Here is a 13,204-nt window from a genome sequence, read left to right on the forward strand (position 1 = left end):
GCGTTGCAAGTCACGTCTCTGCAAACACCGAGTTTGATGGAGACGATGGGGACTGTGATACCTGTAATTGGTCTCGCAAAAATTTTTATGTTGTGGTTGTCAGAAACTCTTTATGATCTTGAAAGATACCAATTTACCAAGGGATGAAGGAGGAATTGTATGCTAACAGATGGAAAACCCTACGTGTGAGAAAACAGATTAGTAGAGAAAAATGTGAAGCTAAAATCACGAATTGGATAAGACAACTATACTCAATATTACCATATTTCCTTAACCTCTTCATGGAAAAAGCAATGAAAATCTTCAAAGATAAACATCTGAAGTGAAAGTGGAGATCTGAGTGCTTGACTTTTTTTGTTGTTTGTTTCCAGGACCTGGAAACCTAGACGGCTTCCACTGTTAGCGTGCAGGGTATATAAAATTCCGTGTACGTATGGTGAGGTCTGCGCAGGAACCACAAAGAGAAGCGTGAATACACGCCTGAAGGAACATGAATGTATTTTCGAAATAGAGAAAATAGATAAAATCAGGTGTAGCAGAACAAGCTCTTTGGTCAGGAAATCATGACATAATATAATAAGAATAAGAATAATAGCAGTAATTTCGTGTGGTGGCCTGGTTCAAGTCTTTCTACGGACACCACTTCGGCGACTTGCGTGTCCCTAACCTAGCCCGGTTAACAAACCAGGGAAAGCGGACTTGTAGTGTAACGTGGAATCCGAGCCACATGTCGTTCCTCACATCGTTAATAGGTGAAGGCTAGATTAAAACGCAGCGTGAGAAATCCAAAGACCGACCGCCATTCGATCCCGGAGCATCTCAGTTACCTGGAACGGGTTTTATCGCTGGACCACCAGGCCTGACTAATCATGAAGTGAAGTTTTCTAAAACGAGAATTTAATCTACAGTGACGAACTTTATCTATGGCAATACGGGGTGATCAGAAACAGTCCGAAAACCATGTAAAGGTGTTTCGGGGGAGGTTGTGCTGAGAAATAATTGTTAGGGAAAAAATTCGATACGTTGTACCATTTCCGAGTTACTTAGCACTGAAGTTAGCCAATCAGGTTGTTGCGCGAGCAAAGTCAAGCACTTGCATGCGCCAAAATGCGGTACTTCAGAGACATCTGTGAGTCCGTAAGGTACCTCTTGCTCAAATGCCAGTAAAAATATACCTTTTTCGGAAGTGATAAATTGAACCTTGGTAAGCAAAAGCTACGTTTATTCGGTTTAGGAAACCAAATGAAAAACAAGTTTGGCGACACTGTCTCTGTCAGGCTGCTTGGACTCGATCGCGCGACGACCTGATTGGCTAACTTCAGTGCTAAAGAACTCGGAAACGGTGCAACGTACAGAATTTTTTTTTCTTAAGAATTATTTCTCAGCACAACCTCCCCTGCAGCACCCTTACAATCTTTTCAGACAGTTTCTGACCACCCTGCATGGATAACCCACCAAAATACATAAACACAGACATAATTTTAACAGAAAAGAAGAAGCTCTGAAGATTACGAGGAAAATATGTCAATTGCCATTACCCGATGCCCCAGAAACTTCAGTGGAGGAGGAGTCAAAATGAACGAACACCTGTCTCGGTTTATCCGCAGATACTCCAACGTTTCTGAGTTTTAGATGTAATTTAGATGCCTCTTGGCGAGCAATAGTCTCAGCCGAAACGCTGGCGCAATAGCACGAGACGCGGTTTCTCGTTTTTGCACCCTGTGTTGGAAACCCAATTATTGTTTTATTTATTTATTTCATTGGTCTACCCTGTCCGCAGAAGGCTACTACACTAATGTTTCTTACCAAGTTACAGGATCCAAAGCCGTAATGTCGGGTGGTTGTAATGAATCTTCCCCTATTAACTTGGTAGCATTAATGTCAAGAACATGGGAAAGAGAAATAATGCACAATCAGTTCAACTGAAACACTTTCAATGTGCTGCTACCGTACATCATACCTATAGATACCGTTACCGTTACTGCTACAAAAAGGACTCAATATTGCGCCCATCAGTGTCCAGAAGATACTGAAAGCGCAGGATTGCATTCTGCACAGCAGTATGAAGCACGTCCGTAGGTGTCCTGGCTACCTCTCTTGATATGCTGCGCTTCAAAGAGCGAATGTGTGGATGTCCTTCAGGTAGACCCACAACCAGAAATCACAGGGCGTGAGATCAGGTGATCGTGCTGGTCAAGCATTTGGAAACGATCGGCTTCACGAGCGATGTGCGTTGGGGCCCCATCTTGCACGAAAAGTGTTGAGTTCAATGCGTTTCTCTCCTGTAGGGCGGGTATGACATGCTGGGGAAGCATATCGCAGTAACTCTGGCCAGTCATGCTGCACATCTTTGGTCCTCGAGCGCCAAACAGTTCGAAAAGGAATGGGCCAATGATGAACGTAGCCGTGAAGCTACACCGTACGATGGCACGTTCACCGTACAGAGGAACTTCATGCACAGTGGCTGGAGGTGAAGATCCTCGCACTCGGCGATTCTGTGTGTTCACCTCACCCGCGTGTCCATAGGATGGTCGAGTGCCAGAACTCGTCAACTGCAATCCTTGCGAGAAAGTGGAGAGCGAAGTCAACACTTTGTTGTGCATCCTGTGGTGCAGTCTACTCAACGATATGGATCTAGTACAGATACCATTTGAGAATGGTTCGAAGCATATTCTATACAGCGGATCACGGGATGTTCAACTGTCGTGACACGGGACACGCACTGCATGACGATCGGGAACTGCGCGCAGCGTTGTCTGGCATAGCAACAGCGATTTTACCAACAGGTCATTGGCCTCTTCCCGGAGCGACGCAGACTTCTGTTGATTCGATCTTCTTCATCAAGTTCCGCACAGCAGGTGGAGAAAGACGACCCTTCTGTAATCCGTTCAGCCTGCGATATTCTTGAAGTGCAGCCGCCGGCCGGTGTGGCCGAGCGTTTCTACGATCTACAGTCTGAAACCGCGAGACAGCTACGGTCACAGGTTCGAATCCCACTTCGGGCATGGATGTGTGTGAAGTCCTTAGGTTAGTTAGATTGAAGTAGTTCTAAGTTCTAGGGGACTGGTGACCTCAGATGTTAAGTCCCATAGTGCTCAGAGCCATTTGAACCATTTTTTAAGTGCATCTGCAACATTACTGTGGTTTTGATAATAGGGCTTCACCAATAATGCCCAGCTCCTTATATCGAAGCTCATGTTGACACGTCAACAAGTGCACTGCGACTGGTCAGGTGTGTGAGACCGTGCATCACTATGACCGATCATGGCACCTGGTGGCCATAGTTGGAAATGGACGGTAGCGCTGTGACGCATGGAAATCATGCACCCCTTACTCTCGACGTTACTGCTACTAAGTTCGGCATTTGTACAGTAATTAATTTCCGTATTATAACGTGTTAAGTAGGGAAATTTTAGTAATAACCACCCTGTATTAATAGTAATAGTACAAATGGGTTTCATAGTAAGTATCATACATTTACGATATAATATACGTGTGTATGGTGCTTTCAGGAGTTAGAAGCTGTTTAAACTCTCTTATTCTTATATTCCAGTCTTATATAATTCTTATATTAACTCTTATATTTTTTCTTACGCTTATTCTTCAAGAAGATTCAGTGCATTCTCTTGGATGATATAAGTCACATGAACATTCAGAACAGAACGCAAAAATTTGAACGCCCCGGGCATCGCGCGATCACAGGTTTGCCACAGTGACATTTCTTCGTATGCGTCTCACTCGGAAAAGTAATGTTGTTAACATTCGCGGAGATTTCACGCGCTAACAATAATTTGATGGCAAGCCACGCATAATAGACCATTTCCGAAAACGGGTGTTCGCAGCTGACTACGAATCGAGATAGACTACAGCAAATTCACCGGAAACAATTTAAAATAATTTTCTCATTCTTTCATTTTTGTTTACAATCATCCATCGGATATGCAACTAATAGACAAATATGGTCAACGTTATTCCCGTGTGCTTTGGAAGACATCCGTGTAGTTACCTACGACGGACATAGGTAAATAAAAGACAAACAAAAAAAGTTATGTTCGGGTTTCGAACACGGGGCACAAAAGTGTGAAGCCACTGCACCACCACTCCTGCTGAACGATTTACCCGCTAAAAGGCACATAAAGTACCTCGAAAACTTTGACCGTCGGATATCGGCTTATGGCACTTGCCGTGTTCGCCTCGTTGGTGATGTATGGACAGACGCTCTATAGAATCGGTTGATGAGTTTTGTCTTCGACAGATGATAGTCAGGTGGTTAAGTTTTACCTTTGACAATTATCTTTGGCAAGAATTATCTCTGCAAATCACCTTCCTTTTTCACGGTATTTGTGTCGCTCTCTGACATCCAATATGTCAGTCAGCAGGACTCAGCGGAATCAGGATCACTTCTGAAGATGCCGAACGCAGCTCGGGACGAAACTTCAGGAACAAAAAAAGTTTCACGGGCCACTACCGTACAGCCTGGAAGAACCGCCAGCGGCTAAGATAACCGGTCGTGAAAGCCCCCATTGTATGAAATCGGTGACTCGTTCCGAATGTCGCGGCCGCGTCACGTCTTAGAAAAACATTTGGAGAGTGTGCGGGCGTCGAGGGCAGAGTTAGTCGCGCTCAGCAGTAAACGCGAGCCGCGCGCGAGCCGGCGGCGGAACGAATGTTTTGTCCGTCCGCGGCAACATGTGCGAAAAATCGCCGAAGACGCAAATCTGTCGGCCGCGCACCGGTCTCTTCCGCAGGCGCCGCCCGAGCGGGTCGTTACGCGTGCGTCGCCAGGCGCGAGAGAAAAGGCGGAGGAGCGGCAAAAAGGAAGGAGGAGGAAAGACGGGGCGAGACGCGGGGCACGGGGAGAGAAGTGGCGAGTCGGCGTTCCTGCCGAGTTATGGCACGGAATGTGTATGTAAACAGGTCCGCGCCGTAAAACCCGGCTCGCCGGCCAGTGATAAAACAGCGCTAAATATACACCCGCTGACGCGTCTTCCACGCGCGTAATTGATGGCCAGCCCGCTGAAATATGCGCTCTCTCCTCCTCTCTTTTTCTCTCTCTCTCTCTTTCTCTCTCCCTCTACCCTCCACTCGCTGCTGCACCGACCGCTCCGTCGGGATTTTGTATTACATTATCGATTTTATGGCCGCGCGCGCGGCGCGTCGCTGCGCCGTAATCTCCGCGGTCGGAGATTTTCGGTGTTTTTCTTTTTCCTCTCCCCCCTTCCCCCCCTCCCGTACGTTCGCGAAATGGGTGCCGGTGCGAGGTGTCACCCTGTCCGCCGGCGTTGCCGCTTCCTGTCCTTCCTTCCTGGCCTTTGTTCTCCCTTCTGGCCTCTCTAACACGGTATGGGGAATGCTCCGCCCGTCAGCTCTGTGAATATATTTGGATGTTGGAGTCGTGCTACATGGAGCTACCGGCCGTCTCGCCCCGGCACCGCTTCCCCCGTCCTAGGGAAACCTGTTTGGTGCTTTTAACGCAGTGGTCGTGTTCGGCCATCGGGGCCGTTGTGTCTTAATTTTCGTCCGAGCTTTCTTAAACTGTGGTTACTGCTTCCCCTTTCCTCATCTCTCACCTTGGGGGTTAAAAACCGTTCAACCAATGGTGAGAGCCCTCCTACCAGCACAATGCCATTTCTTTGCTGCGCACCGCTACACAATGCTGCCGGCAGAGAGCAGTCTTGACGCGGTTCTTGAAACAACAGACACATTTTCGCCTCGTAGCCTCTATGAATCAGGATACAAGCAAATTAATAGCGTTAGCTGCTAATGGGCTTTCATATAAATCAACGGGGAAAGTTGAAAATTTGCTCCGGACTGGAATTCGAAGCCAGGTCCCCTGCTTACTAAGCAGATCCGCTGATCACTGCGCCATCCACACACAGTGGTCATCGAAACTGAACAGTCTACCCCAGCGCGCCTCTCGTCAGACACCAATTCTCAACTTATCCACACGCCACTAATGTAATGCCCCTTGACCACTATTGAGAATCTGATCTGACGGGAGCTGTGCTACGCTAGTCCATACAGTTGAGATGACCACTATGTCTCGATGGCGTAGTGGTCAGCGCCTCTGCCTAGCAAGTAGGGGACCTGGTTTCGAATCCCAATCCGGAGCAGATTTTCAACTTTCCCTATTGATACAAATCAATGCCTACTACCAGCTAATTCCATTGTGTCCTGACTCATAGTGGCTGCGGACATGTCCGAAAGAAGAGACACCTCATATACAATTAAGGGGAGGACCACCAACTGATCACTTCAGTGCAGATGCACGCCAAGATCGACCTCTTACGGGAATCGGCAAAATGCCGCGAGTAATGGAGACAATGGGCAAGGGGCACTACATCACTAGAGTACGGATAACTTGAGAATTTAGGTCCAACGGCAGGCGTACTAGGGTATTCCGTGCGGTTGCGATTACCACTGTGTCCGGATTGCGTAGTGGTCAGTGGATCCGTCTGATATGCAGGAGACCCGGGTTCGAATCCCGAACTGGCACAATTCTTCCACGTTCCCCATTGATTTAGATCACTGACCACTAGCAGCTAATGTCATGAACGCCTTTGTCTCTTGACGATTATTATTATTGAACACAAGAAGCAGTCTCCGCCAAATCAGGTCTACGTAAGTCACGTGAAATAACGCAATACACGGATTGGGAGAACGTTAACACAAAAGCCATGCACCAAAATACAGAAAGATTAAAAGAGCGAAAAAGTGTAAGTATCTAGAAGAGTATATACAGATAAGAGGATAAAACAAGGCAGGCAGCATAGAAGGAACAGAAATACTTCAGAGCCAACTCACATGGATGCACTACAACAAAAGAAACCACCAAGACAGCCAAACGTCAGGCACTACAATATAATTGTACTATCAGAAGGACTCTACGCTTCAGAAACGATCACAGTTGGGGCCGCAGGTACCCTATTACAGACACAGAAGAAACAGAACGCAAAATCGTCAGAAAAAATTTTGGAGCAGTATGTAGAGTTGATAAATGGATAAAGAGACAAAAGAATTATACGGACACACGGACACAGATACGATCAGAAAACGCCGACTAACATTCAGTGGACATGTACGTAGAACTAACAACAACAGGAGACTCACGAAGAGCATTTTTCATGTCTCAAGTAACTCAATAATAAAAACAGGTGGTTTCAAGAAATAGAAGAAGATCTAAAACTAATAGCAATCAATAGCTAATTGATAAATGAAAGAGGTAATTTCACAAAAAATATTATGAACACGAAATCTGAAGTAAAAGAAAGGAAGAAAACAGGGAAAATACGGACAGATGAAACAGGAACAAAGTCAAAGAATGAAGAGACTTGGAGAAGAAAAGAAGAGGAAAGAAGAAAAAAATTGACTAAGTGCAACAGTCAAGTTCAAACACTATCTTAAGGGCAAAAGTGTGTAATAATAATAAAGTACATACTGAATTAACAAAATTGTTACCTTATTTTCAGTTTTGTACAGCCCTAGAGTCCACCACCACATTAAACTACGCAAGTATTTTAGAATAAAATTAATAAAATATTAATAAGAGAAAGAAGAAAGATAGAGCGGAAGGAGAGCATGAGATTGAGCAAAGCAAGAATATAATTAGCTACAAAAAACCTTAAACGCAATGGAAGAAAGGTTACCATTAGCATTACAAACAAGGGTAAAGAAACTGTTGAGATACCTACGTTTAGACGGTTTAATATTCTTAACTGGGCTTAAATTTACACGTAAGATCCTTCTTAAGTTAATACTTCATCGAGGTGTGATTGTTTCCCGTTACACGAATAAATTTGAAACTTGATCAAGTGGCTGTTAAACTGGTGCATAAATTGCGCTATCTTGGAAGTAGAACAGATGAAGAAAGAAGATTCATGAAACAGTTCAGAAAACTGGCGAGTAACACCCGAAAACGTTTATAAGCCTTGAGGTGAGAAAAAGGTTCTCCGAAGGCAAGGTTTCGAGCTTTGCTCCGTATTGCTGCGAAACGTGGACGGTGGGAACACAGATATGAAGTGAGCAGAAGCCTGTTAAATACAGTGATACAGAAACTTGTTGAATAGCAGTTGGACTGATGGAGTAAGGAATGTTGATGTCGTGCAGAAAGTCTACGGGGAAAGCTGCGTAATAGCGAACATAATTTTGGAAGATTTGGAATGGATGAGCAGATATTAGATACGATTCAATGCTGAAAACCGTAGTTGAGCGGATGGTGGAAGTAGAGAATCGCAAGGGCAGACAATAATATGAGTGTACAACGCAGACCATAGTTTAATGTGTCATACAGAGTTATGGAGATAGCTGGCAAGGGTCAGAGAAGAGAATCTGCATCAAACAAATCTTAGGATGTTATTGAATTGTCTTCTGCTGAGAAGGAGCGATCTGTATTTGACTCGGAAAAACTTTAAATGGCCAAGATCGCATACTTTAATCTTTATTGTTGACAAGCGGTTTCGACAGTTGAACTGTCATCTTCCGCTCTTAAAAAAGAGCTTTTTATAAGAACAAGTTCCATTGTGAGTTAGTACAACATGTCACGTTGTCATTACGGTGGATAAAATATTGTGCATTATAAGTATGTTTGTCGACAATAAAACCAGTTAGAACTAAAAGCGCCTCGTGTACATCGGCATACTCGCGCTTACAGAGGCTTGTTAATTCTTACAACGCACGATATACAGTAAGATGCACCGCATATTTTGCCTAAGGGTGGAACCACGATGTATGTTACAATTCGCTCAAACATAAATAGATGTAATAATGTGCGTTTTAAGAACTAACAAGCCCCCGTGTGTGCTACGTACGCGAACATGGCCATGAGAACAAGGTGCTTTTTAACTGTAAATGGTTTTACTGTCGACAGACCTGTATACAATGTGCAGTATTTTGTCCGCCATAATGACAACAGGGCGTGGGGTACTAACTCACAATAGAACACGTTTTGTAACTTTTTTAAGACCAGAAGACGTCAGTTATAATTGTCGAAACCGGTTGTCAACAATAAAGACTAATTTATTCGACCTTAGATATTGGAAGTTTTTCCAGAATCGTCGAATAGATGATCGAAACAACCACTTCCGCGTAGCCGCGGAATAAGTGTGTAAGTAAAGGATGCCAATGCCCCAGGCAAATGTGAAGTAATATAATAAACAACATTAACATATTTGTTATTGATGAGCACCGTAAACAAAGATATGACTTCCGCCGCGAAAAGTAGACGAAAGATTGATGATCATCTGATGCGCGTTTCTCTGCTCTTAGTCTACGTCTTACCCCTTAAAGGGAGGCTGTGCCACCCAGTACTTAGCAGCTCTCAAGTTTCTCCTGGACTTTCAATGGTTCAAATGGTTCGAATGGCTCTAAGCGCTATGGGACTTAACATCTGAGGCAATCAGTCCCCTAGAACTTTGAACTATTTAAACCTAACTAACCTTTAAGGACATCACACACATCCATGCGGACTGAAGCGCCTAGAACCGCTTGACCACAGCAGCCGGCCCGGACTTACAATGGTAACTGTGTTGAAATGCAATGCCGGTCGTTCCCTGTATGTTGCCCTCGGTTTCCCTAAGTGAGTTAAGGCGAACGCCACGATAGTTTCCTCTAATGGTCGAGACCGTCTCTTTCCCAAACGTTCTTAAACTAAGCTAATGCTTCATCTCCGATGCCCTCAAACATCGTCAATACAAACTGTCCGTCCTTCACTCATAACTAAATTCACATTTCTTTTTATAGCGGGAATCAAGTACTGTATTTTTCGCACTCTGCCGCGTTACTGTAATTCTTCAGAAATAGCGGAAGACTGGATTAATATTTGTCGAGCTCCGTAACTTCTCCACTGCTCTTCTTCGTTATTGTTGTTGTTGTGGTCTTCAGTCCTGAGACTGGTCTGATGCAGCTCTCCATGCTACCCTATCCTGTGCAAGCTTCTTCATCTCCCAGTACCTACTGCAGCCTACATCCTTCTGAAACTGCCTAGTGTATTTGTCTCTTGGTCTCCCTCTACGATTTTTACCCTCCACCCTGCCCTCCAGTACTAAATTTGTGATCCCTTGATGCCTCAGAACATGTCCTACCAACCGATCCCTTCTTCTAGTCAAGTTGTGCCACGAACTCCTCTTCTCCCCAATTCTATTCAATACCTCCTCATTAGTTATGTGATCTACCAATCTAATCTTCAGCATTCTTCTGTAGCACCACATTCCGAAAGCTTCTATTCTCATCTTGTCCAAACAATTTATCGTCCATGTTTCACTTCCACACATGGCTACACTCCATACAAATACTTTCAGAAACGACTTCCTGAGAAATCAATACTCGATGTTAACAAATTTCTCTTCTTCAGAAACGCTTTCCTTGCCATTGCCAGTCTACATTTTATATCCTCTCTACTTCGACCATCATCAGTTATTTTGCTCCCCAAATAGCAAAACTCCTTTACTACTTTAAGTGTCTCATTTCCTAATCTAATTCCCTCAGCATCACCCGATTTAATTCGACTACATTCCATTCTCCTCGTTTCGCTTTTGTTAATGTTCGTCTTATACCCTCCTTTCAAGACACTGTCCATTCCGTTCAACTGCTCTTCCAAGTCCTTTGCTGTCTCTGACAGAATAACAATGTCATCGGCAAACCTCAAAGTTTTTATTTCTTCTCCATGGATTTTAATACCTACTCCGAACTTTTCGTTTGTTTCCTTTACTGCTTGCTCAATATACAGATTGAATAGCATCGGGGAGAGGCTCCAACCTCGTCTCATTCCCTTCCCAACCACTGCTTCCCTTTCATGTCCCTCGACTCCTATAACTGCCATCTGGTTTCTGTACAAATTGTAAATAGCCTTTCGCTCCCTGTATTTTACCCCTGCCACCTTCAGAATTTGAAAGAGATTATTCCAGTCAACATTGTCAAAAGCTTTCTCTTCGTAGAGCACGCAATGGACTTGGAGCACTGGCGGGAACAGTACGCCATTGACGATAGAAAGGGGTTGTGGGGTAGAGGAACGTCCGGCTGTATACAATTCTGGAGCTTTTCAGTGACGGACGCAGAAGTGGTACTCTAGGCAGCCGCATTAGGAAAACAGAAGGCTGCTGGCGTGGTTTACCGTGCAAACGCTGGGCGCGACCGGTCCGCCACTGGTGCTGCTGGCGGTGGTGGTGGTGGTGGTGCTGGTGGTGATGGGGGCCGGGAAGGCGCCGGTGGTGGTGGTGGCGGCGGTGGTGCACGCGTCTGAGCGCAAAAACCACGAGGCGACCGACGCCCACTGCAACAAAACACACCGCCGCCCTTGGCCTCATATTGGTGGCGGAGGCTCGCTGACACCTGCTGGCCAGCCCGTGGAGTCACTTCACGAGGAGATCACGGCAAGTGCCGTAATTCGATTTCCAACCTTGCTCAACGTAAGAGGGGTCAAATCAAGAAAACACGTGTCTCAGCCGCTATGGCCGAGCGGTTCTAGGCGCTTCAGTCGGGAAGCGCGCCACCGCTACGGTAGCAGGTTCCAATCCTGCCTCGGACATGGATGTGTGTGATGTACTTAGATTAGTTAGGTTTAAGTAGTTCTAAGATCTAGGGGCCCCCCATGAACCATGGACCTTGTCGTTGGTGGGGAGGCTTGCGTGCCTCAACGATACAGATAGCCGTACCATAGGTGCAACCACAACGGAGGGGTATCTGTTGAGAGGCCAGACAAACGTGTGTGTGTGTTTGAGGTTTACGGGAGCTAAACAGCGTGGTCATCAGCGCCCACAGACAAACGTGTGGTTCCTGAAGAGGGGCAGCAGCCTTTTCAGTAGTTGCGAGGGCAACAGTCTGGATGATTGACTGATCTGGCCTTGTATAACTAACCAAAATGGCCTTGCTGTTCTGGTACTGCGAACGGCTGAAAGCAAGGGGAAAGTACAGCCCTAATTTTTCCCGAGGGCATGCAGCTTTACTGCATGGAGAGCTGCATCAAACTAGTCTCAGGACTGAAGACCACAACAACAACAACAACAAGATCTAGGGGACAGATGACCTCAGAAATTAAGTCCCATAGTGCTCAGAGACATTTGAACCATTTCTGAACGTGTCTCAGCTTATCCGTAGATACTCGACCGTTTCTGAAAAAACGACGGTCAAAGCTTTCGAGGTATGTTCCAGGTGCTTCAAGTGTCTTTTGCCGTGTGATATCCTCATGCCCAATGATGGCACTGTGGTTGGCGTCGCCGCTTCCTAACTTTACACCCGGTGTTCGAGCCTTGACTATTACCTTTATTTTCGATTTTACCTATGTCCGTACGAGTTTACTACACGGTCCGCAGCTCGTGGTCTTGCGATAGCGTTCCCGCTTCCCGCACGCGAGGTCCCGGGTTCGATTCCCGGCGGGGTCAGGGATTTTCACTGCCTCGAGATGACTGGGTGTTGTGTGTCTTTCGTCATCATTTTATCCTCATTCATTCGCAAGTCGCCGTAGTGGCGTTAAAGGCCTTTTGCAGCGACGGCCGAACCGCCCCGTGAGGGGTCTCCCGGCCACCAATGCCATGCGCCCATTATTATTATTACTACATGAATGTTTTCCGGTGTAGACTGACACAACGTTGCCCTTACTCGTCTACTGGGTGTATGTCAGATGAACGACTTTTTTAAAAAATCAGAAAATTATTTGAAATTGTTTTCGGTTAATTTCCTGAAGTGTATCTTGATTTGTCTTGTATCTTGATTGAGCCAGTTTTCGGGAAAGTGATCCGTTGCGCATTCTTTGCCGCAGAATTATTGCCAACGCGCGAAATTTTCTCCAGTATTAATGCCGTTTCTTTCTCAATGAGAGTCATACGAAGAAATGTCACTGTGGCAAATCTACCACTGCACGATGCTCATGGTTTTCGGAATATCTGTTTGAAATATTTCTATAATCGGTATCATCCAAAGGAAAGCATCACATCTTCCTGAAGAACTAATACATGAATATATATATATATATATATATATATATATATATATATATATATATATAAGAATTAATGGATGAATTGATATGAGAATGAAATATCAAAATATGACAATTTAAAAAGATTGTAAACCCTCAACATATCACACACACATAATATTATACAGTAAATTTGCGACACTTATTGTGGTATCCAGTTGTACTTTTACAATTAGTATAACGCCCTTGTATCCCCTAATTTGATAAGAACACTTGTGCAGTAACCCTCTACAT

At 45.0% G+C, this 13,204-nt stretch overlaps 1 protein-coding gene across 1 annotated transcript in view; it reads right to left on the reverse strand.

Annotated features, from left to right (window-relative positions):
- Nucleotides 1-13,204, reverse strand: part of LOC126412894 (uncharacterized) — a 745,825-nt gene that overhangs the window by 569,388 nt on the left and 163,233 nt on the right. Inside the window, exon 2 of the mRNA XM_050082784.1 lies at nt 11,108-11,266. Within this exon, the coding sequence (XP_049938741.1) occupies nt 11,108-11,266 (159 nt within the window). The remainder of the gene's footprint in view (nt 1-11,107; nt 11,267-13,204) is intronic.

This window comes from Schistocerca serialis, chromosome 7, assembly GCF_023864345.2.
Source record: "Schistocerca serialis cubense isolate TAMUIC-IGC-003099 chromosome 7, iqSchSeri2.2, whole genome shotgun sequence".
In the NCBI taxonomy this organism is placed as follows: Eukaryota; Metazoa; Arthropoda; class Insecta; order Orthoptera; family Acrididae; genus Schistocerca; species Schistocerca serialis.